At 34.4% G+C, this 22,039-nt stretch overlaps 1 protein-coding gene across 2 annotated transcripts in view; it reads left to right on the top strand.

Annotated features, from left to right (window-relative positions):
• Positions 1 to 22,039, top strand: part of LOC118187592 (dermonecrotic toxin StSicTox-betaIB1i-like) — a 139,431-nt gene that overhangs the window by 87,470 nt on the left and 29,922 nt on the right. For both annotated transcript variants that reach the window (XM_085809862.1, XM_035357842.2), the window contains one exon: positions 14,323 to 14,454. In XM_085809862.1, the coding sequence (XP_085665988.1) occupies positions 14,323 to 14,454 (132 nt within the window). The remainder of the gene's footprint in view (positions 1 to 14,322; positions 14,455 to 22,039) is intronic.

Raw genomic sequence — 22,039 nt, 5'->3', positions numbered from 1 at the left:
CGCTCTATCATTAAATGCAAAATTTCAAATTGTTTTCTGAAAGAAAATTAAAACTCTTTTATAGACTCTTAAAAGAGGCATCGTAGATGTTCTAAAAAAAGAATGCTTTTCAAACATAGGAGTTATAAAACAGAATCAGTTCAAATGCTGTTGCTGTAAAACTAAATTAATGGCAACCAAATTTCTATATTTTACTTTCCTCCTTCTGAACGGTTTGGTTTATTAACTATGGCAAAGCACTCCGGGGCTATCTGCTTAAGGGAAGAGATGCCTTCTAGAGGACTTTCAAAGGGAAACTGGCTTTTGTACTCGCTACAGATGGGGAAAATCCACGAAAGCGCTCATCCAGCCAGCCCGTTCACGGGTTTCAAACCTCGGTTTGGTTTATTTAATTACGACAAAGCACTCCAGGGATATTTACCTAAAGGGAAGGATGCCTTCATGGAGGACCTTTTAAGGGAAACTAGCTTATACACGTTTTACATGGGAAAATCACGAAAACGCCCAAGCACCCAGCCCGTTCGTCGGGATTTGAACCTCAAACCGAGCTAACAGTGTTCAGTGACTTTACTGCTCTGCTACTCGTGGGACCCTCCTTCTGAAGAACTTGAATAAATTTATCCTGATCAACATTTTTAAGTAAAAAATAACAGGAATTTTACAGCTCTTATACGTACACATTTGAATATTTTAAAGATGTGAAGATAATATAAAATTCGCTTCCTGAGATTTTAATCCATTTCCAACGAAAGTTTTCAAAAATTGTATTAATCAGAAGTTGAATATTAACATACATCTAAATAATAGTCATATCCAGAAAATTGCAAAAGCAAATGAGCAAGCTGTAGGGTTACACTTTGTCCGAAAATGTTATTCTTTTGTCCAGTAACTCTAACAGATGTGAAGCGAATTACAGCTATATCTGAAACAACGACAATATCATGAGAAATTTAAAAATAACCTTCTTATTTATATTTTGCTTTTGTATTTTAATATAAAACACAAAGGCATTCTTTTCTGCTACAATATAACGACAACTCGTGGTGATGCAACTAAATAGAGCAGTCAAATTTAAATCAAATGTTGAACAGTAGTCAAAGATTACATAATTAATCATTATATTAGAAGCTAGCTCACTATGCTACCGGAGCATCAGATAAAAAATTTCGGCAGCAAGAAAATGCCGAATAATTACAAACCATCAAAGCTGGCAGGAAACTAACAACGTAACGTGCACGTGATGTTAGAAACACGCTTTGTCTTAAAATCCAAACAACCTGAGTTGTTTAAATTCTGGCTATATTTTTTTCATTCTGGTGAGGAATACGGAAAGGAGAAATTATAGTAAAGGCTGAAATTATAAATAACTGCTTAATTAATAAAAATTCGCTACAAAGCCACAGTATGCAAATAAGATTCCTAGCAGTAGAAAAATTCTAATTGAAACAGTGATATCGTAATTTCTTATGTAATTATGAACAGAGCACAAGTTATCAAAAGCACATAATCCTCTAGCTCTCTATCACTCAGTCTGTCAAAGGTTTAAAATGGTTCTGTAGAATTTACTGCCAATAATATATTTTATTATTTTCTACGATATAAAGTTCATCATCATACATAAAAAATGTATAATAATAATTGAATAAGTAAAAAAAGTGGGATTTACTTCAAAATTATAGGATAATGTTGTGCGTGATCAAGTGTTAAAAGCAACATACCTGGTATGCATTTCAGTGAGTTTCCACAACGAGTTTCAAAGTTATAGTAGGTCACTAAATCTTCTAAAATACTCGTCGAGTTAAGAAACGGTTTTCAAAATTAAAGTCCGATAAGTTTAATGGCGTATTCACATTCACATCGAAATGCGTCTGAAATACAGACACTCATTACCCTCATAAATTCATTTCAGTTCAGTCAGTCAATGAAATCGACAGTCGAATTTTTAAATAACATTACATATGTTGAATAACATTATCAAATTGATTAATGGCTGGAGTTTCATTTCCTACGATTTATAAATTGGTAAAAGAGTTCAAAGGATTATAGCTAAGACTAGAATGATTAAATTAATCTTCTTCTATCTATTCATTTAATATTCTGTAAAGTTTTTCTTCCAACTGAAGACCTTTGTTCAGAATGAGATTTGAACCTAGTGTGTCTTGTGGTCCGCACGATGAAAATGCTTTTACCCACTCAACAGGTTGCAGGTATTTTCTATTTCACTTATTACTTTCAATGAAAAGACTAGAATGATGTTAGCACTTTAGCTCCATAATCTGACCTGATGAGCTCTTCACAACTTGTAACTTTATTTCAATATAAAAAAACGAACCTTTATACATGCGATTATAGCATGTCTGTAAAGTAAAATAAATGAAAACTTTAACATCTTATTTCAAAATTATTTTTCAATTAGTTATTTAAATTTTTAAAACTCCAAATTTCAAAATTAAGATACTTTATTAATTTATAGCCAATAAATTAGAATTATCCGTTTTAGAACTGCTAATGAATTATAATTATATCTTCAAAACCTTCTTATTAAATTTAGGTATACTAAAAGACAAAGCTAAAATTTTAAAAATAATTTTTTCTGCTGCTTCATATCTGATTTTAAAACTATATGCTTTAATATCCTGTTGAACTAACTTTTAAAAGTAAAATCTCAGCAAATTTCATTAGGATAAAAAAGAGGTTAATTGTATTGTCTTTCTTGTACCTTCTTTTGAAGTGTCATTATCTAATTTCTCTAACATCGATTAAAGTAGACATTCTCTTTCCTTTCCCACACGTTAGAATTAAAAATTTCCGACTAATTTTGATGTAGGTTTATCAGAAGGCTTTAGAATAATACCCATTGCCATAGATCCTTGAAATTAGTGAGAGTTATTTGGTGTTCCCTAAAGTTAATCAATATTAGGTCCAAAGTTCCCTTTGCAGCCACTCCCCTTGTTGCGGTTTCGTATAATGCAGTAATCAGAGAGTATAATGAAGGAAATATTTATTTCGGATTCCGTTTCCCAGAAACACATTTCGAATGCATTCTGCCTTTCGTGATTAAGTAACATAATGCTGTTAGATACTAATGCAATGAGAGACGGAAATCTTTTTTCCCCGTCGAACACGATGGGGACAACTGCGGATGACTAGTCTCCGTGATTTCTGGAGATAAATTAATCGCAATGTTTTCCGAAGCGTTCAGAATCTTCCGCGGATTCTCCATGAATTCCCGCCCAAGCCTAATGAAAAAAAGCGATCTTCGATGCTTTCATTATTGGAAAGCTTCTCACTTTTGCAAGCAGTGTTAGTTCTTTCCTTTGTCTTCCTTTGTATCTGTTGTACTTGATCTGTCATGGGAGTTGTAGATTGATGATGTAGAATGTGGCAACAAATGTAACAGAAAAATATACTTCACAAGAGATCTTTTTTCTGTTTTAAACATGGGAACAGACAGGAAGTCTTAGTTTTCAACATTTTATTCTGAAGTAATTAGAAACTGAAAGTTTAAAGCTCAGTTTTCCTAGAAAAAATTTTTTTTTTAAATTAACTTTTAGAAAACTCTTTAATTTCTCTAGAAAAATCAGTACTAAGAGAGATTATTAGTGGGAAAAATCCACTACACCATTTTTTCTTTCCTTTTATTGATGAAAATATTATCAGATCTGTTAATTATTTATTAAAGATTTCATATCGAAGATATGCTTTATTAAAACCGTATTTTTGCCATAATATTTGTACATTGCAAATACATTTGGTACTAAATTTTACGTTAATAACGGAGACAATTTTGTTATCAAAAATCCAGTACTTATCATCTACCCAATTGATATTTTCATTAGATTTTTTTATTTATTTAGAGTTAAACAGTAGTTTTGTTTCGGAGTTTAATGAGCAGTTATAGATAACATTATTCAACAATAGCATTATGATTAAAAATATTTCTTAACGGACAATATAACAGGAATAAAATGTCATACATATACCGTGCTATTAGTATTTGATAAGAAGATACAATTTTTCTGCTGCAATGAACACACAAATCTTTTCAGTAATATTTTAGTACACTAATCTTGCTGTGGATTGCAAGAAAAAAAAATGACTAAATTAAAAAAAGACTGAGTCACGGTTAAAAAAATTAAGTTAAAAGTTTTAGGCTTTCCATATGAAATATGAAATTATGCTTGAAATTTTATAGCTTTCGTTCTATTTAATCTTTTTTTTAAACCAAACGGAGAACAACGGCCTGTAACTTGAGTTGTATGATGCATATAAAATCTAACCTTCTAATACAACATATTGAAAACGTTATTTTTGAAACAATACGAATAAAAAGCACGAGCTTCCTAATTTATGAACTGTATAAACTGCTCCTTTCAGTCGCATGATAGATTTTTGATCAAAAATAAGATTTTTTTCTTGCGTACACGAATAAAGTAAAACGTTTCGGTAAAATTCACTTTATTATTTTTATATATTTCATTTGTTATGTTTTAGCCTGTTGAAATTTTCTCTCGACAGATCTGTGTCCTCTTGTTCCTGCTTAGAAAACTATTTTTAGCAGCTGAAAAGAATCCTCTCTCTTGTTGACTTTCTTGTAGAAGTTTGCTTATTTCCTCAAAACTGGTTCGCTAAAAGATGTACCCTTTGACACGTGAACCATAGATGTTCTACGTCGATAATGAGTTTACTTTCGGATTTCCTAGTATTCTACTTAGTCAGTGGCCCACCAGCGGCCGAGCGGTAAAGTCGCTGAACACTGGTAGTTCAGTCCGAGGCCCGAATCCCACGAACGGGCTGGCTGCATGGGTGTTTTAGTGGTTTTCCCCATGTGTAACGTGTATACGAGCCAATTTCCCTTAGAAAGTCCTCCACGAAGGCATCCTTTCCCTTAGGCAGATAGCCCTCGAGGCTTTGCCGTAATTAAATAACCTAATCTACTTAGTCAGCAGCGTTCTTCCTTAAAATGTTATCAGCAGCTAGTTCGATACATATGTGTCCTATACTCCCCATTATCAAGATAGTCCAAACTTTCCAGGTTTGATTCAGAACTTAGGCCATTCCGTTTACACTTGCTTGAAACTATCTTTTTCAATTAGCATAACAAAAAACATCAAAAAAAATAGTAGATATATATATGTATATGCAATATTAAGGGATACAACATAATTATAGATCATTGTGTTCTCTTTTGATTCAATTTTTAGTTAATCTCAGAAGAGCGATTAAAAAGAATTTTACTACATTAAAATTTCTCGTATTTTTAAAGAAAAATAAGTACAAAAATACTGTTGTTTCTAAGGTTCATATTTTTCTATACTTTCATAATTGAAGTTGAATATACTTTGGGTTAGCTTTCGTTTACTGGTACCTCTCTGACTTTGGGACATTTTGAAACGTTATCGAAACTTAAAGAATCAAACATAAGATTAGTTCTACAAGGAAACTTATCTAGCTTGTGTTTAAATCATAAATGTATTTCGTAATAGCTTGCTATATGGTAGGTTCTTAAGTGTTACTAATAATAAATATAAAAATTAATTCTTTGTTATACTGCGAGGTCGTTTTATTTATTTTTCTACATCCCTAAGTGTCTAGATAGTTTTTGTTTGTAAATGATAAATTAATTCCTCCCGAATCTTAATCTTTTCTCTTCTACTTTCAATCTAATTTTTCAAATAATTTTACTGCAGCAATGATATTGTCGCGTAGATGAGGGGATCCTACAAATGAACAGGCAAATACTCAAGTCAAGACCTTTTATTAACTCGAGCTGAATGAAGAGCTACTTATATACAGTTGTTGAACATGCTGGAACATTCCAGACTTGGAATGTTCTGGAATAATAAAGAAATTTACATAAATAAGATAACATTAAAAAGAAGTAAATTTACATAAAAACCAATTATCAGGTATCTTGCCGTTGATGGGATTTCGAGTCCTGCGCCTTCTCCGCTAAGCTATGAGGAGCTCGGTCGAAAAGAGCAATTTTCGCTACATTTCCCCCTTCTTAGGAAGAAGCAGCGCACCGCTGCGATCTGGTCTGGCTTCTTGTAACAGGTCTCCTGGAAATATTGGGCTTTCTTTTTCATCGTCTAGTTGTACTTTTGGATCAAGATAAGGCTTCAATCTCAATACGTGAACGATGTCTTTTGAATTCCGTCGTTTCTTATTTTGTTCCATACTTTCTACTTCGTACGTCACGTCAGAGAGCTGTCGTGTTATTCGATATGGTCCAAAGTAACGTCTTAGGAGCTTTTCGGATAACCCAACCTTTCGTACTGGAGTGAAGACCCAGACAAAGTCTCCGATGTTGTAGCTAACAGGTCGATGTCTCTCGTCGTGTCGGCACTTGTCTGGGGTTTGCGCTTCAAGAATATGGAGTTTTGCAAACTTTCTGGTTTCTTCAGCTCTAGTGATCAGATGTTGCGCATCTGATCACTTGTATCTTCGGGATCTTCGATACTGTATGGGAAAATTACGTCGAGAGGAGTCTGGATATCTCTGCCATAAATGAGAAAGAATGGGCTGAATCCCATGTTGTCTTGTTTGGCTGAATTATAGGCATAGGTTACAAATGGTAGAATAGTATCCCAATTTTTCTGTTCAACGTCTACGTACATGGACAACATGTCTGCCAATGTCTTATTGAATCTTTCAGTTAAGCCATTTGTATGAGAGTGGTAAGCAGTCGTCAGAAGATGAGACGTCTTGCATAGATGAATTACTTCTTTAACAACGTTGGATAGGAAGTTGCGTCCTCGGTCACTTACCATTTCTTTGGGGGCACCATGCTTCAGTACAATTTCTTCAACTATAAACTTGGCAATTTCGGTACCCTCAGCTGTCGGTATTGCTTTTGTGACAGCAAATCTGGTAAGGTAATCTGTGCAAACTATTATCCACCTGCTCCCATTTCGAGTAACAGGAAAGCGTCCAATTAGATCTATTCCAATTTTGGTAAACGGTGTATCAGGAGGTTTTATCGGATGAAGCTGTTTTAGTGGACGTTGCGGCGGTGATTTCTGTGTTTGGCATTCTCGGCAGTGTGATACATACCGCCGTGTGCTTCCATATGGCCCTGACCAATAGTATCGTTTTGGCAAATCCGAGATGGCCAGCGGTTGGAGCATCATGAAGACTTCTTACAACCTCGCTACTAAGTTGCTTTGGTACCACCAAGAGCCATTGCTGTCCCATAGGATCATAGCTTCTTTTGTACAGTATACCATTTCTTATTTGATAATTTTGATATGCGTCAGCTCTCTTGAGAGTTGTAATGATGGATTTTAATCGTTTGTCCTTCTGCTGCTCTTTTTCGTAATCTACGATCGCTGCAAAGAAAGAGGAATGTCTTCATTGTTCTCAATCATTGGTTCTATAAGAAGCTTCCTTGATAATGAATCTTCATCGGAGTGTTTGCGACCGCTCTTGTAGACGATATTTATGTCGTACTCCTGCAATCTGAGAGCCCACCGTGCAAATCTTCCGGATGGATCCTTAACATCGTCCAGCCAACATAAAGAGTGGTGATCTGTGACTACCGTGAAGGGTTCTCCGTAGAGGTATGGCCTGAATTTACTAATTGCCCAGATGAAGGCAAGGCATTCTTTTTCGGTGGTGGAATAGTTCCTTTCAGCTGCAGTAAGGTACCTGGATGCATAGGCTATTGGTCTTTCTTTGCCATCCTGGATCTAAACCAGTACTGCACCGATACCATAGCCGCTATCGTCAGAATGTATCATGGTTCCTGAGTCTGGAATAAAATGTCCCAAAACAGTGCCACTGGTCAGCAGCCTTTTGAGCGTTGCGAAAGATTCAATCTGTAACGCGTTCCAAGAAAATTTTGCATCTTTCTTCAACAAGTCATGCAGGGGCTTTGCGATAACTGCGAAATTTTTGATAAATCGTCGGTAGTAGGAGCACAAGCCCAAAAAACTTCGGACATCGGCGATATTTTTCGGAATAGGGAACTTTGCTATAGCCTCTACCTTCGGAATATATCCCATGTTGATCGACTAAGTGTCCCAGTATAGTCAGCTCTTTTTTTGCCGAATGAACATTTCTTGGAATTTATCGTCAGTCCTGCTCATTGGATATATTTCAGTATTTCGCTCAAACGCTTTTGATGTTCTTCGAAATTAGGTGCGAACACGATTATGTCGTCGAGGAAGCAAAGACAAATATTCCATTTGAGACCTCTTAGTACCGTGTCCATCATCCGTTAAAATGTGCCTGGAGCATTGCATAATCCGAACGGCATGACTTTAAATTCATAGAAACCATATGGAGTCACAAAATCTGTCTTTTCTCTGTCTTTATCTTCAACCTCTATTTGCCAGTAGCCTGACTTCAGATCGATCATAGAGAAAAGTTTTGCACCAGCCAGGCAGTCCAAAGCATGATCGATGCGAGGTAACAGATAGACGTCCTTTTTAGTTACCTTGTTCAATTTTCTGTAATCGATACAAAAACTCCATTCATCGTTTTTCGTCTTCACAAGCATGACTGGAGATGACCATGGACTGTCTGATGGTTGTATCACATCTTCTTCTAGCATTCGTTGCACTTCGTCTGCAATCACACGCCTCTCAGTGGCTGACACACGGTATGGCCTTTGTTTTATTGGTGCACTGTCACTTGTACCAATCTTGTGCTTCACCGCATTGCATCGGGATTTTTTCGCAATACTGTTAAAGTCAAAAATGTCACTAAATTCATCTAGCAGACTCAGTAGCTCGTCTTTCTCAGCATTGTTCAAATCAGTATCGAAAATTTCTTTTAAGTTTTCTTGAGATAACCTTTTCCTGGACCTATGTTCCTTGGAACCTTCTGGAGCCTGACCACTTAGGGAGCAAATAGCGTCGTTTTTATGGTCGTTAAATAGCCTACATTCATCCCTTTCGGTATCAGTTGGGTTCGTCGAGAACAATTAGTTACCCATAATTTACCACAACCATCCTCTATAGTGACAATTGAAGCTGGTATCGATAGTTCTTTTTCGCATATCAGAAATCTATTTTCAACAATCATAGCTTCATCTGCTCCCCGTAGTTCTGAATTCGAGGCACATATTGGCCTTGCGGTGTTTGCTTCAATTACATAATCGGTTGCAGCAAACAAGGAGGGCTCTAACTTATTTAAATATTCATTGTCTGGAAGGATTTCTGCAATTGTAAATTCTTGATTTCCACAATCGATAATGGCATCGGTGGCACGGAAAAAGCTCCATCCAAGTATCATTTGATGACTACATTCAGGAAACACAAGGAATTCAAACGGCTTCTTAGTCCCATTCAAATCAACTTTTAATACACAGCGTCCCGAGGCGGCTACAGTTTTACCACAGGCAGTTTTCAATACAGGTCCATTCTCAGCAAACATAGGAGCATTTAGCTGTCGACGTAACAGTTCAGATATGACAGAATAATCGGCACCCGAATCAACAAGGGTTTTCACACACTGTCCGTTCACGGTGATAAAAGTGTTTTTCTTTTCCAACTTGGCTGTGGTGTACGTCGGAGGATTTTCTTCAACTGCGGCCTCACCTCCTGTACAGGTCGCTTGAGCTAGTTTTCCTCATTGGTTCGGCGTGGGCAACGGCTAGAACGGCGTACTGGTGACTGCGATTGTCGGCGGTTGAGAAGAGCGTCGCGGATAAGGTGAACTGCTCCTTATTCGGGAAGAACTAGGTTGTGAATATTCGTCGTCGAAGCTGTATGTAGATTCCGTATCCTGTCCCGTCGAGGGTTGGACGTCTTTGCGGCTCTTGCATTTTCAAATATCTGCCGTTGCATTTTCAAATATCTGCCGTTTTTCCCTACAGTACCTTAGAACAAGTCCTGGGCGTCCGCGACGAAAACATAGAGGCACATTATCGTCAGGCCTCCACAGATCTGTCCTACTTTGTGCAGCAGTTCTCTGGCTGGCTTCACGTCTTGGCTGCGACCTAACTGGAAGTGAACGTTGGGTAATGTTTTTGCTTCTCCCTGCTCCTGTGAAGGGTGCCAGCGCCTCTATAACATCTTCCTGTACCACAGATGCTATGTCATTCGGTGCTACGGGTTCTATTTCCGTATAGCCCTGAACTTGCAGCAGGACTTTCTGAAGCTCTTCCCTGACGATGGCGCACACTATAGATCTTAGTTCACCGGCGTCCGCATCGGCCGACACCGCGGAGACATTAGGCAGCCTCTGGAATCGTGATTGGGCGATAACTCTTCGTCGAAGGTACTTCTTTTTTCCTTTGAACCATTAAATGGTGCAACAAAGGCTTTCAACTTTTTGCAGTATCTGGATTAATACAGTACCTCAGTAGTATGAAATATTTTGAACAAGCACGACATGCGCCGCAAATGCTATAAATATTGTAAGATATGACAGAAAATCGTCAATAATCGTGCTTGATTAAAAGGAATGCATTTGCTTATTAGAGGTTGAGAGACGCAGAAATATTGCCTTAAGCTTTGTAAGAAGTTAAGTTTCGAAATGCAAGCGAAGTGATAACAGTTCGTAACTTAGTCGAAATATAGCAGCTCAAATGCGTCAGATGTTTCTATGTACAGTATTCCAGCTGATGTAACTAAATACGGGGAATGGAAATGATCATTGTGAAACTTTGTTTGTTTTCAAACGACAGAAAGCTCCTTAAACTTTGGCTTCATATATAATGCTGACAGCCATATATATGTTGGACAGATGTCAAAGAATATTTGATTTATGTTTATTTCCATACTCCCACTTCTTTTTAAATTTGCTTCCAGTCTCATTTCCAGCATTTATTATATATTCATTAAAAATGTGTTACTGAAGTTATCCTACTCTTAAAGGTCTCATTTATTAGAACTGGTAAATATACGAGTATTGATGCTACCCATACACATGGAAACTGTTAGCATTATTAGTGTACTACTAGCGCTAAGAAAACCTAGGATTCTTATTTCCACATCCTTGGAAAAGTATGCCATTATTTACAGAACAAAAACAGCTTTTTTCGTTTCATTTATGTCAATTGTCTAAAATATCAGAATCCTTTGCTTTCATACATATTAGGGAGCGTGTACTCTAGAGCGAAATGTACTTTTCCTTAATTCCTATTAAATAAGTATTTAATAACGCAGCATTTAATAAATTGTAGGGAATAAAATATTTTGTTATTCATTTATTTAATTTTGATAATGTATTACTTGCATGATTAATCAATTAAAAGTAACCATAATTATGTATATTACACGAATATTCTGTTTTATCTGCGCTCGTTGTTATCTTCGGTTTCATGCCTACACAGCTGGCATTGAAACGTATTACTTGTGGACACTGGAGCACTACTGCGCATATTACATGGCTTTCTTCCGTGCTTCATTTCAAACTTTAATTTGATAATATTTCTAACTTTCCTCTGGGAAGTCTTTCAGTCTTTCTCATTCGACTGGGCATATCCAGTTTAACAGTTCACTAGAAATAGAACTGATGCATGTATAGTCTGAGACAGTTCATTATGAAATAAAAGGAATGTATAATGTATATGTAATAGAAAGCTTAGATTAATAATTTACTAGAAGTAGCTTAAGCCATTCTAGGAAGATGCTGATGTTCCCTTACCATTTTAGAAAAAACAAATTATGAAGTGAACATACCAATCATATTAAAATTTACAATATGTTATTGATCATTCGTATTTTTATGTTCCAGTCCGATTTTTCAAGAGAGAATAATCTGAAACATCAAAACTTGAATAATCCAAGAAAACTGTATCACATTTCTTTCCGCATGATCTTTCGGGCACTTAAAGATAAAATTCACCATAAAATGAAATGAAAATTGAAACAGAAAAATTAAAAATATATGCATAGTTACACTCCATCCTCAAATAAATGATGCGATTACCCCAATTTTATAAAATCTCGCACAAATAAATCTTTAGTACATAATTTTAAAAACAGAATTATCATAAAAATATAAAATGTAATTGATGTATGTAACATACATCAATATATATATAATTATATAATTGTAATATATATATATATATATATATATATATATATATATATCAAGCAAGGTAGTAATTACAATTTTGAAAAACTAATTTTGGTCTAGAAAACATCTTGCGCAATATGCTGCAAAATAAGTAAAATATAAAAAAATGTAGTAAGCTCGCATAAAAATTACCAAGAGCTGTTGCTCCAAAAAGTTCAACACGTTTAAAAAAATTAATACATATGAAAATCAAACCATTAAACATGTAAAACATTAAAAAAACAGAATCGGATAAAAAGGTAAGCGGAAAATGGTAAATTAGCCCAACTCGACTTCCAAACTGGCTTTTCAAGGGAAATTTCATTTATTTGAACGTCGAATCAAGCTAACCCCATTACGCGTTTCGCCGAAACTATAATTAAAGAAAGGATAACAAATTAAAAAAGACCTTTGTGGTCAAGAATTTTGCGCATGCGCATTGAGCTGCAAAAATTAGAAAACAATGTAAAAAGAATATTCTTGATTCATCCGCTAAAACGTGGCTTTGATACTGTGGTTCCGGTGAAAAAAAAATTTTTAACATAAGTAAAATAAAGTGCAATGAAAAGTGTAAATACAAAATTATCACTAGAATATTTACAAATGAAAAGCGTATTAAAAACTCAAATCTAATTGGAAGTAACATGTTGATTAAAATAAGGTAAGCTTTAAAATTGAATAAAATACAATCGTGATATAAGACTTCAGCAAAATTAAAAAAAAAAAAAAGCGGTAAATGGTAAATTAGCCCAATTCGAATCTCATTATTGACTTTTCAGGAGAAATACATAATGATTTTCGACTCCAGCTAATTCCATATCGCGTTTCGTCAAAACAGACAACTGTACACGAAACTTTTTGAATATTAACTGAAACAACTTTGAAAAAAACTTTAGTCTCAATTTTCTGTTTCATTTCCCGACGCGTCCGCTTGAAAATGCAAATGAAAGAAAACATTAATGGTGTAAGAAAAACTATACAGTTTGGCCTGGTTAGGCAAATGTACAAAATAAAATAAATAGCGATTTGCTATTAGTCAAAAATACAAGATTTTTAGGGAAGACCTACTAGCTTATAGAGTTTAAACTTTGTAAACGAAGTAAAAAACTAAATATTAAAATTAAATAAAAAGCGAAGAAGAAAATTAAAAGAATTTAATGGGTCTTGCTATGACCAAAAATTAAAACAGGGGAAAGAATTTCTTTAAAAAAACAGACCTGGATTGGCGACATCTCTTGTTAAGAGCAGGTTTACTCAAATGGACAATTGCCTCCAGAAAAGATAAGAAAGTAGCCAACCAACTAGGCAGAATGACGTAAAAGGAAAGGAAACGTCACGGTGAAAGAGCCAATGAAAAGTGACTGACCGTTGGCACAAACCTGACTCAGTGGGAGGGGGTGGCAATCTGTTGAGGAATGAAGAAATTGTTCAAGATGGCGTCTTGCTCAACGAGTTTTAAGTAAGTTGGGGGTAGGTGAAAGATAAAATGGCTAATTCCACAAAATGTTAAAAATTAGCCATAGAAAGCAAGTATAAATTGGAAAAATATAGTAAATTGTTAATTAAAGTCGGAATTCTTCAAGCTAGAGGGCTATCAAGCTTCATGAAACGAATAAGGCCCATAAAATCAATAACATAAAAATAAAAATTGGCCCATAAAATCAAAAATTGTAATATATATATATATATATTACAATTTTGAAAACATTTTTAACTTCCTTATGAAACATATGCACAAAATAAAAAAGTATATGATACATAGTATGTATATATTTTGTTAACATGCATAATTAGACTAAGAATTTACGACTATGAGCTCAGTTACTTTCATTTTTTATACTTACATACTTAACAATTTCTATCTCAAAATGTTATGATTATTACGCAAGTCACGTTTAATTTCCAGTCTATAAATGTAATAAAATAAATATGCAACGTATTTATAAATATATGATTACAAATGTAATAAAAAATTTGATTTGCGTTACTGAGCTGTTTGTGATTAAGTCCATTTGATAGCATATATAGCATACTTTAATATTGCTCTTAGTGCTTTCATTCTGATAATTCGAAGTATATTTCCGAAATTAACTTTAGGAGATATAATGCTTACGCAGTTTTTTACTTGTGTGAGAATTCTTAAAATGGCTCACCACTCTGAAATATTGCACTTAAAAAATTACTAAAACTGTCTCTCAGTAAGCAGATTTTTCGCCTTGATTTCTTCAAAATCAATGGTGTAATAATGGTACTAAGAGCTTTGAGAAATGGTAAACCTTTGTACTCAAATGTCGTTGTCTATTTCAGGGCACCCAAAATTTCGAGAAAACTTAGTGCTGTTATTTATGGATCTTAAAATTCACGGCTTGACACCTGCAGCTAAATTACGAGCTGGTGTGGATGTGGCTACGAAACTACTGAATTATTACTGGGAAGGAGGTAATTTTGACATTCTGTACTGAATTTGCATTTTCATGTATAAGGAATCTGTTAGTTTCCTATCAGTTCTTTTAATCTGCATCAGGGAGCTGAAGAACATACTAAAATGTCTTTTCAATTCAATGTCAGTTTCACTAACAAAAGCTTATTTAGACATAGTGAGTAAATTTATTTTAATTGCAAATTAAATTATGTTTTAAAATAATGTTGAACTCCAGTAATCTAGATTAACTGAGACCGTAACCCATCCAGGTAATCGGAAAATGAAGAATAGCATAATTTCTTTATCTTCTCCTCCTCATATGTAGGTCAAATACATAATATTTAGTGGATGCTGTAGTTTTTCTTGCATTCTATTTTACTTCAGCAAAAATTATTCAGTTAAAAAAATACTTTTATTTCCTTGAAATATAAAATGCAAAATGCGCACACTTAATTAAGACACAATAACACGCCGAATAAATACTAATTCAGAAATTCATTTGCGGTTTTGCAGCTGAGGATGGTGGTTCGGTAAAACCATCGAATCTAGTCCTGTGAAAATTTTGTAAATATAACGCTGATTTTTGTTGTTTGACTTCTGAATGCGCCCACTTACTTCGAGAAAATAAACTGAAAGAGGAAATTATTTTTAATTGCCCAGTACACAATCCATTTATGTCTAATTAAAATGAAATAATCAATTTAATTTTTTATATTATCTAAAGCTAAACACATAATCCTGTTTTCACCTTTAGTGTACTAAAGCAAAGAAATTATTTTTATTTGCATAAAATAGAAACAATTTACCATTTTTACCATAGAAGCTTTTTTTTTTTATTATTATTATTTGCATTAAATATAACCAATTTTTATTCATCCAAAATGAAACTATGACGCTATTTTGTTACTGATGCGTAAGAATAAAATGATAAAATTGATAATATAATAGATTTTTAAAGTGTATTTCTTATAGCTGATCTCTGACTAATGCAGTGGGGAAGAATAGTAGGTTTGTATGAAGTATGTAGCTGAATTTCTATTAAAATTTGTTGTGTATTTTCCAAATGATATGCGATGACATGATATTGAAAACAAGCACATTTGCTAAATGATATAGGGGACATGTTATATGTGATGATACATTATTAAATTAAATTACATAAATGCATTCATCTAAACATAGCTTCCCAAAATCATATTTTATGCAGTTTTATCTCCTTATGCCATTTAAATGAATGAGAAATATGAAAACAGAAAGCGTAACAGCAAGCTTAATTTTAGCCAAAACAGTTTTCTCTTTAATCAAGGTTAAATCGAAAGAACAGATTGGAAGAATTTATTAATACACATTACGTATCAAAAATAGTTATCTAGCATTTTTAAAGGAATGTTATCAATAGTGCAGGTAAAATGCAGGTTTGTGCAGATTTTCAGAATTCATCAGGAAGGTGTTATTTATATGAGTTGTGGCATTTATGTTTAGGTTTTACTAATGAAATGTTAGTTTAATTTAAATCTTTCTTTTCTGCCTCTTTTTCTCAGAAGGCTCTCTCTCTCTCTCTCTCTCATTCCATAATTTATGTAGATTTTGAATTGTAAACAGTTTTACTCTAGGGAGTACAAATAAGTCACCGCCGTTTGAAAAAAATGGAGCCACCAAGTTACGCTTAATATTTCTGGTGTAAAACGTCTCATTGTAAGGCTGGAAACTACTAACGACATAACCTTGAAATATTAGCGATATTGTATCAGCATCATAATGAATGAGCGAAAATATCGAGTTTTGAGCCGAATGAGCTTCATTGCGTTCATTTGGTTTACTTCCTTAATTTGAAGAAATCTGCAGCTGAGGCGCATCGATTGCTTGTAGAACAATATGGTGAGGCTGTCTGAAGTGAGAGAAGTTGTGAGCGGTCTCAAAAGTTTAAGAACTGCGAATTTTAGGCTGAAGGCAAAGAACTAAGCTGATGAATGAAAGTATACGAAGACGCGGAATTGGAAGCATCATTGGGTGAAGATTCGCGCCAAACGCAAGTAGAACTTGCATTTACATTAATAGTGACTCAAAAAGCAATTTCACATCATTTAAAATCATTGAAAACGATTCAAAAGCAAGGTAATTGGGTTCTATATGAACTGAAGCCGTGAACATTTGAACGCCGCTTTTTTACACGTGAAATGCTGCTTGCCAGGCACAAACGAGAGAATTTGTTGCATCATATAGTCACTGGTGATGAAAAATGGATCCATTACGATACCCCAAAGAAGAAGAAATCATTAGGACCAGCTGGCCATGCTTCAACATCGACAACGAAGCCGAATATTCATGAAAAATATATGTTGTGTATAAGGCAGAATCAACTTGGTGTCGTGTTTTATAAGTTGCTCAAACCGAATAAAACCATTACTGAGACTCTCTACCGAACACAGACAAGATTGGGCTGAGCACTTCAGAAAAATGCTCCTACTACGACTTCAAACATAACAAAATTATTCTCCTACACCTACATGATAACGTTCACCTACATGTTACGGCACCTGTCAGAACTTTCTCTTAAACATTCAAATGAGACGTTTTCCCCCTCCCGCTGTGTTCACAGTATATTGCTCCTTCTGATTACTACTTGTTTCGACTGATGACCCATGGCTGTCCGAGCAACGCTTCACATCATATGAAGATACCAAAAATTGGGTTGCTTTGATGATAGCCTCGAAAGATGAAGTGTTCTTCCGACGTGGTATCCATATGCTGCCAGAAAGATGGTAAAAGGTAGTGGCTAGCGATGGGCAGTAAATTGAATAAAGCATAACATACCATTCTTTCATAATAAATGCTCAATTTTTGATAAAAAAACGGCGGAGACTTATTTGTAATCCCGAAATAAAGAGTAGAATTTTACGAATAGGAGTGGGAGAGTTTTGGCTTGCTTCCTCTACCTTGTCGATAAGAGAAAAGATTGTTCTTGCTAGGATTATTTTAGGCCGAATTTAGATCCTGCTTGGTAAGTGCTTGTTCGAAATTCTGTCTTGGTCTGCCTAATCTTATAGTCTCTGCAAGATTAGATTTAAATTCCTGAACTTATATCCTTCGTAAAAGGCAGCTTTGTGTTGAAACCAGGTCTAGACTGCCTGGTAATTTTATGTTGTATGTTTTAATTTAATCACTCACAAGTGGTGAAGTAGAATAAAAGTATTTTATTTCTGTGTTAGCTTCTTCGATAGTTAGACATTTTTGTGCTGATAATTCACTTCACAGACCGAACGTAACCTCTCAGTTTTATGGTAATTGACACTACAGAGATAGTTGGAACCCACTCCAGGTTTTACTATTGGCACCTACGAGGAAAATTGAAGAAAGGCTGTTGCAAATGTTTTTCGTTTTGTGTAATTTGGTGGTATAGATAGTTGCGTACTGTAAAGTAGTAATAGTGCAAGGAACATGTGAAGGTGCAGTATTAGATATAAGTGTGCTGACCTCAACGAGATTTGGCCCCAGGTTAGGAAGTGATCCATTAGATGGATATGGCCGGTTAATAGAAGCGTTCATCGCGACGATCAATCCGAACGTTATATTTGGTGGAATAGGGTGGTAATACAATTTTTTTTAAAAAAATTGAGGTGTATTTTATGTTGCACGCTGTGCCGAGTCTCAGAAGGTACTGATATTCTCATCAGTGTTAAAAGAATAAGCTTTAAACTGGCATAAATGTATTAGAAAAGTGTTCTTAGGTCCTGTCGGTGCACCGAGTTATATGTATGAGCTTTCAAACAAGCTGTGTTGAAGGCATTCCCGCCATTGGAAAACAGGGGGAAGTTGCAAACAGAGTTGTATAATCGATTTAAAATGGAAGCGAGGAATTAACGTATAAATAAGGGAATAAGAAAGGATAATGAGCAAGAGTAATTCTGAATATTTATATTCATAAATGTTTTTAGCACACATGTATAATGCATCATTTATAGTTTCCGAATTAAGTCACATAATTCCGAAGTAAATTCATTAAGAATTTTTTTTTTCTTCCCTGGTCCATATTGCTCTACAATCACAAGCCTGGAAACGTGAATAAGGCACGAAAGGGTCTTGATTTGGATCTTAAAGTTTTCTTCTTTGTCATAGCTTTTAATTTTGATCATTTATAGTATATAAAGAAATTTTGTATGAAGCAAATTATATTTTGCATGGTGTAGTTTTTATATTGTTAATAACGTATGTTTTATTGTGATTATAAAAAATTAAAAAGAGAGAAAAGCATATAAAAGTTTTAAAGACTATGAAGTTACCAAAAAGAAATTAGACTACGTAATGAAGGTGATTTCGCAAAGGAAACTGAAATATTTAAATCCATTCAGAAATTTTATAGGCTTCTTATTGATACGACAGAGAAAGCTATAAAATAAAAGCCAATCCCATCTAAACCATAGAAGATATTCAAAAGGTTCTGTATTTAAATCACAGGCTTATCCCATCGACCGACCAAGTAACGTGATTTGGCGCTAATTATGGATGACCATTTCCTTTAGAATTCCGCAATAACGACTGACGAATGGCGACCGTTGCCAAAATTTCAGCCAACGGTCGACGGGATAATGTGTAAATACCAAAATTCCTAATTTTTGATTTGAACAAAAACTTAGATATTAGTCTACTGCTCGTAATGAAGAAAAACTTACTCTGATTGAAAATCTTGTGATTTAAAAACAAAATTAGGGAAAGAAAAAGGGCAATTAAGCGGCCAAATGTCTAGGGCTAAAAATTGGACTGAATCAGAAATATAAGATAAGAAATCGACTGTTGAGGATAATGATAAGAAAGAAAAGTCTTGGGCATGTATATGGAAAGATTTCATAAAATATGAGGTTTTTCAAATTTATTAACAGGTAAGGGTTTAAAAAATAAATTAAATCTTTTAAAAGAGCTAACTCAAAAAGTCTGCAATGTTTCCAAATGTAAAACAGATCAGCTAATAACGTTGCTTGAAATTTTACTAAGAAATGGGGAAGTTGATAGTGATATTGTGAAGGAATGTTATAATAAATTTTCCATATAAATGAGACAGTATTTTAAAAGTGTTTATCTTTCTGAATATCAGAGAGATAATGTAAGAAAAACACATCAAAATAAAGAAGGTATTTCTTTAAAAAACACAAAAGATGAGTCACATAATTTTGATATACTCTTAACAAAATCTTAAGTAAAAAATAATTTCTAAGTGGTGAAAGAATAACTTTGAGCAAAAATCAACTAAATCGAAACAACGAAGGAAGATTTCTCTCCCTTTTTTTACTCCTGCTTTAATGGCAAAAACGACAAGTCTACACGCTATAGGCGCAACCGAAGACGATGGAGTTAAAATGCTTCTTGGATTTGGGAAAATCTCAAAAATACTTAGTCCCGACTTTAAAAAATATAATTAATAAACAAAAAGGAGGATGTTTAAAAAAAATTCCTGAAAACTGAGTGAATTAACAGTGGAAATTTCCAACAAAATAAATGAAGGTAATTTAAAAATGAGAAAAGATTTAAAAAAGCTTTTACTTCAGATTTACTGAAATGAATGAAAAAAAAATTGAAATCTATATTATCAAATTACACGTACCTGAAAAGCTTGTTATTATGAACCATCTGAATTATATTTTTGTTGAATATTTTGATTCTTTTGGTGACTACATGAAATTCCTTAAAGTATAGTAAAATATTATGGAAAGCATCAAAACATAAGGAGAAAAATAATTATACAATGATAGAGCTTTGAAAAATAATTAACTGGTAACACAGGAAATTTATGACCGGCAGAAATAAGAATCGATTTCCCATAGAAGCTGTAAACTCTTTTAATCAAGAAACGAATGATTTCAATGAAAATTTTGTTCTATACGAATGGAGTATGTGGCTTTAAATTAGAGTGATAAACCGGAAGAGTTTCGGGTTGAATCCTCTCATCCGCTTAAAATTAAAAAATTAACTTTCAAGGGATTCACCATGGTTGTTTCTTAGTTCAATATAAGTGAAAATAATGGAAATAATGCGTTTAAATACTTTCATAGGAGGGCCAACATGGCGATTGTGGTCGTAACGAGTTCTATCTAGCTCTGGATAATTCAAAAAGTGGAATCAGCATAGTATCCGAATGTAATTTGAGTCAGAAGATTCGTGATGATTCAAAAAAGGCTTTGGGTAATATTAAAAGTTTGATTACATTGTATGTTGAGCATGTTAAATCTATAAATTTCGCGAAGCTTGCAAAGAAAGCTTATTGAATTATATCATGCAAACGAAATCCTATGCTAATTTTGTGGCACCATCTGTTGCACCAAATCAGACTGATTCAGATTGATGTGTTATTGGAGTGCTTAAAACTGTATATCTAGTGTTGCTGTTGTTGCTGTATCCCTATTACATGGAAGAATTGCCAGAGCCTACTCCAAAGTGAGGCTGGACTTCAATTTTTCACTCCAGTTTTGAGAAAAAGCACCCCGGCAGTGGTCCGTAGGTCTCCTACCCCTGTCCCTTTCCACCAGACTACACGAGAGGACTTTCGGCTTTTCGACGCACATTTAAGACTGGCTTCATGCCCCACGGACACTATACATTTACAAACACCCATGTCTTCTCCGAGATTCGAGCCCGGGCCCTTCGGTACCGCAGTAAGCTTCCCTAGCCACTATACCGTCTGGGCAACAATTGTACAATAGATGAAGTTAAAAACTTCTTTAAGCTGAAATCAACCCTCGGAAATATAAAATTGGAGTTACAAATACTAGAACAATTAAAAACATTAAACTAATGGTGAAAGTAATGGTTTCTAGGTATGATACAGAAAAATTTTCTGTTTTGTAGGAAGCCTGAACTATTTTGAATCCCTCTGTTCCAAGGCGAAAATATCCTGTACTCTTATTTAAAAATATGTCAAATAGCATTAGTGATGATGAACTCTTAAAAATTATTGAAGAACAAATTAATGTATGTAAAGCATATTGGAAAGACGTTAAAGTTCGTTTTACTTTTAAAAAGTTTCAACGTAAGAGAAATCTAGTTATTGATGTGCATCTTGCTGTGCGTAATCGTGCATTAAGTTTTCGGCTTATTAAAGTGATGTGGAATATATGTAAAGCTGAAGATTTTGTTGTTTTAGTTAGGTGTTAAAAATGTTTCACCTGATTATTACAAAAGTCCTGATTGCAGAAATTCTTTGTCTTTTTATTGCTGCTCTGGTGAGCATAAAGGGCTGTTCACACTGGAGTGTATCTGAACTAACGGAAACATCTGATACAACCGACACGGCTCCAAAACCAGTTTTTCTTCATAGCGGAGCGAGTTAAAAAATCTGAACTTCCCGTATAGCGGAGTTACTCGACACATAGAACCGATTCCACTAGCACAGATAAATTCCTATTTGAATCGCCCTTTAGAGTTCAGAATGCGATAAAAGGAAGTGCAAGTGTGCTGCTAACTGCAAAAGATTCAATAAAAAACAGAAAATTGATGTAAATCATAAGCCATTTTGTGGATTTTGCCCCAGCCATATATTTATGATGAAACTTGCAGCTTCAAAAAATTTTTATGAGCAAGTCCGTCAATTCACATATTAATTTGTACAAATCA

Source organism: Stegodyphus dumicola, chromosome X2, assembly GCF_044657685.1.
Source record: "Stegodyphus dumicola isolate Sdum_Otavi_A_Nest chromosome X2, ASM4465768v1".
Taxonomy (NCBI): Eukaryota; Metazoa; Arthropoda; class Arachnida; order Araneae; family Eresidae; genus Stegodyphus; species Stegodyphus dumicola.
Note: the sequence above shows the minus strand (reverse complement) of the source record. Positions and strands in the feature narration are given on the sequence as shown.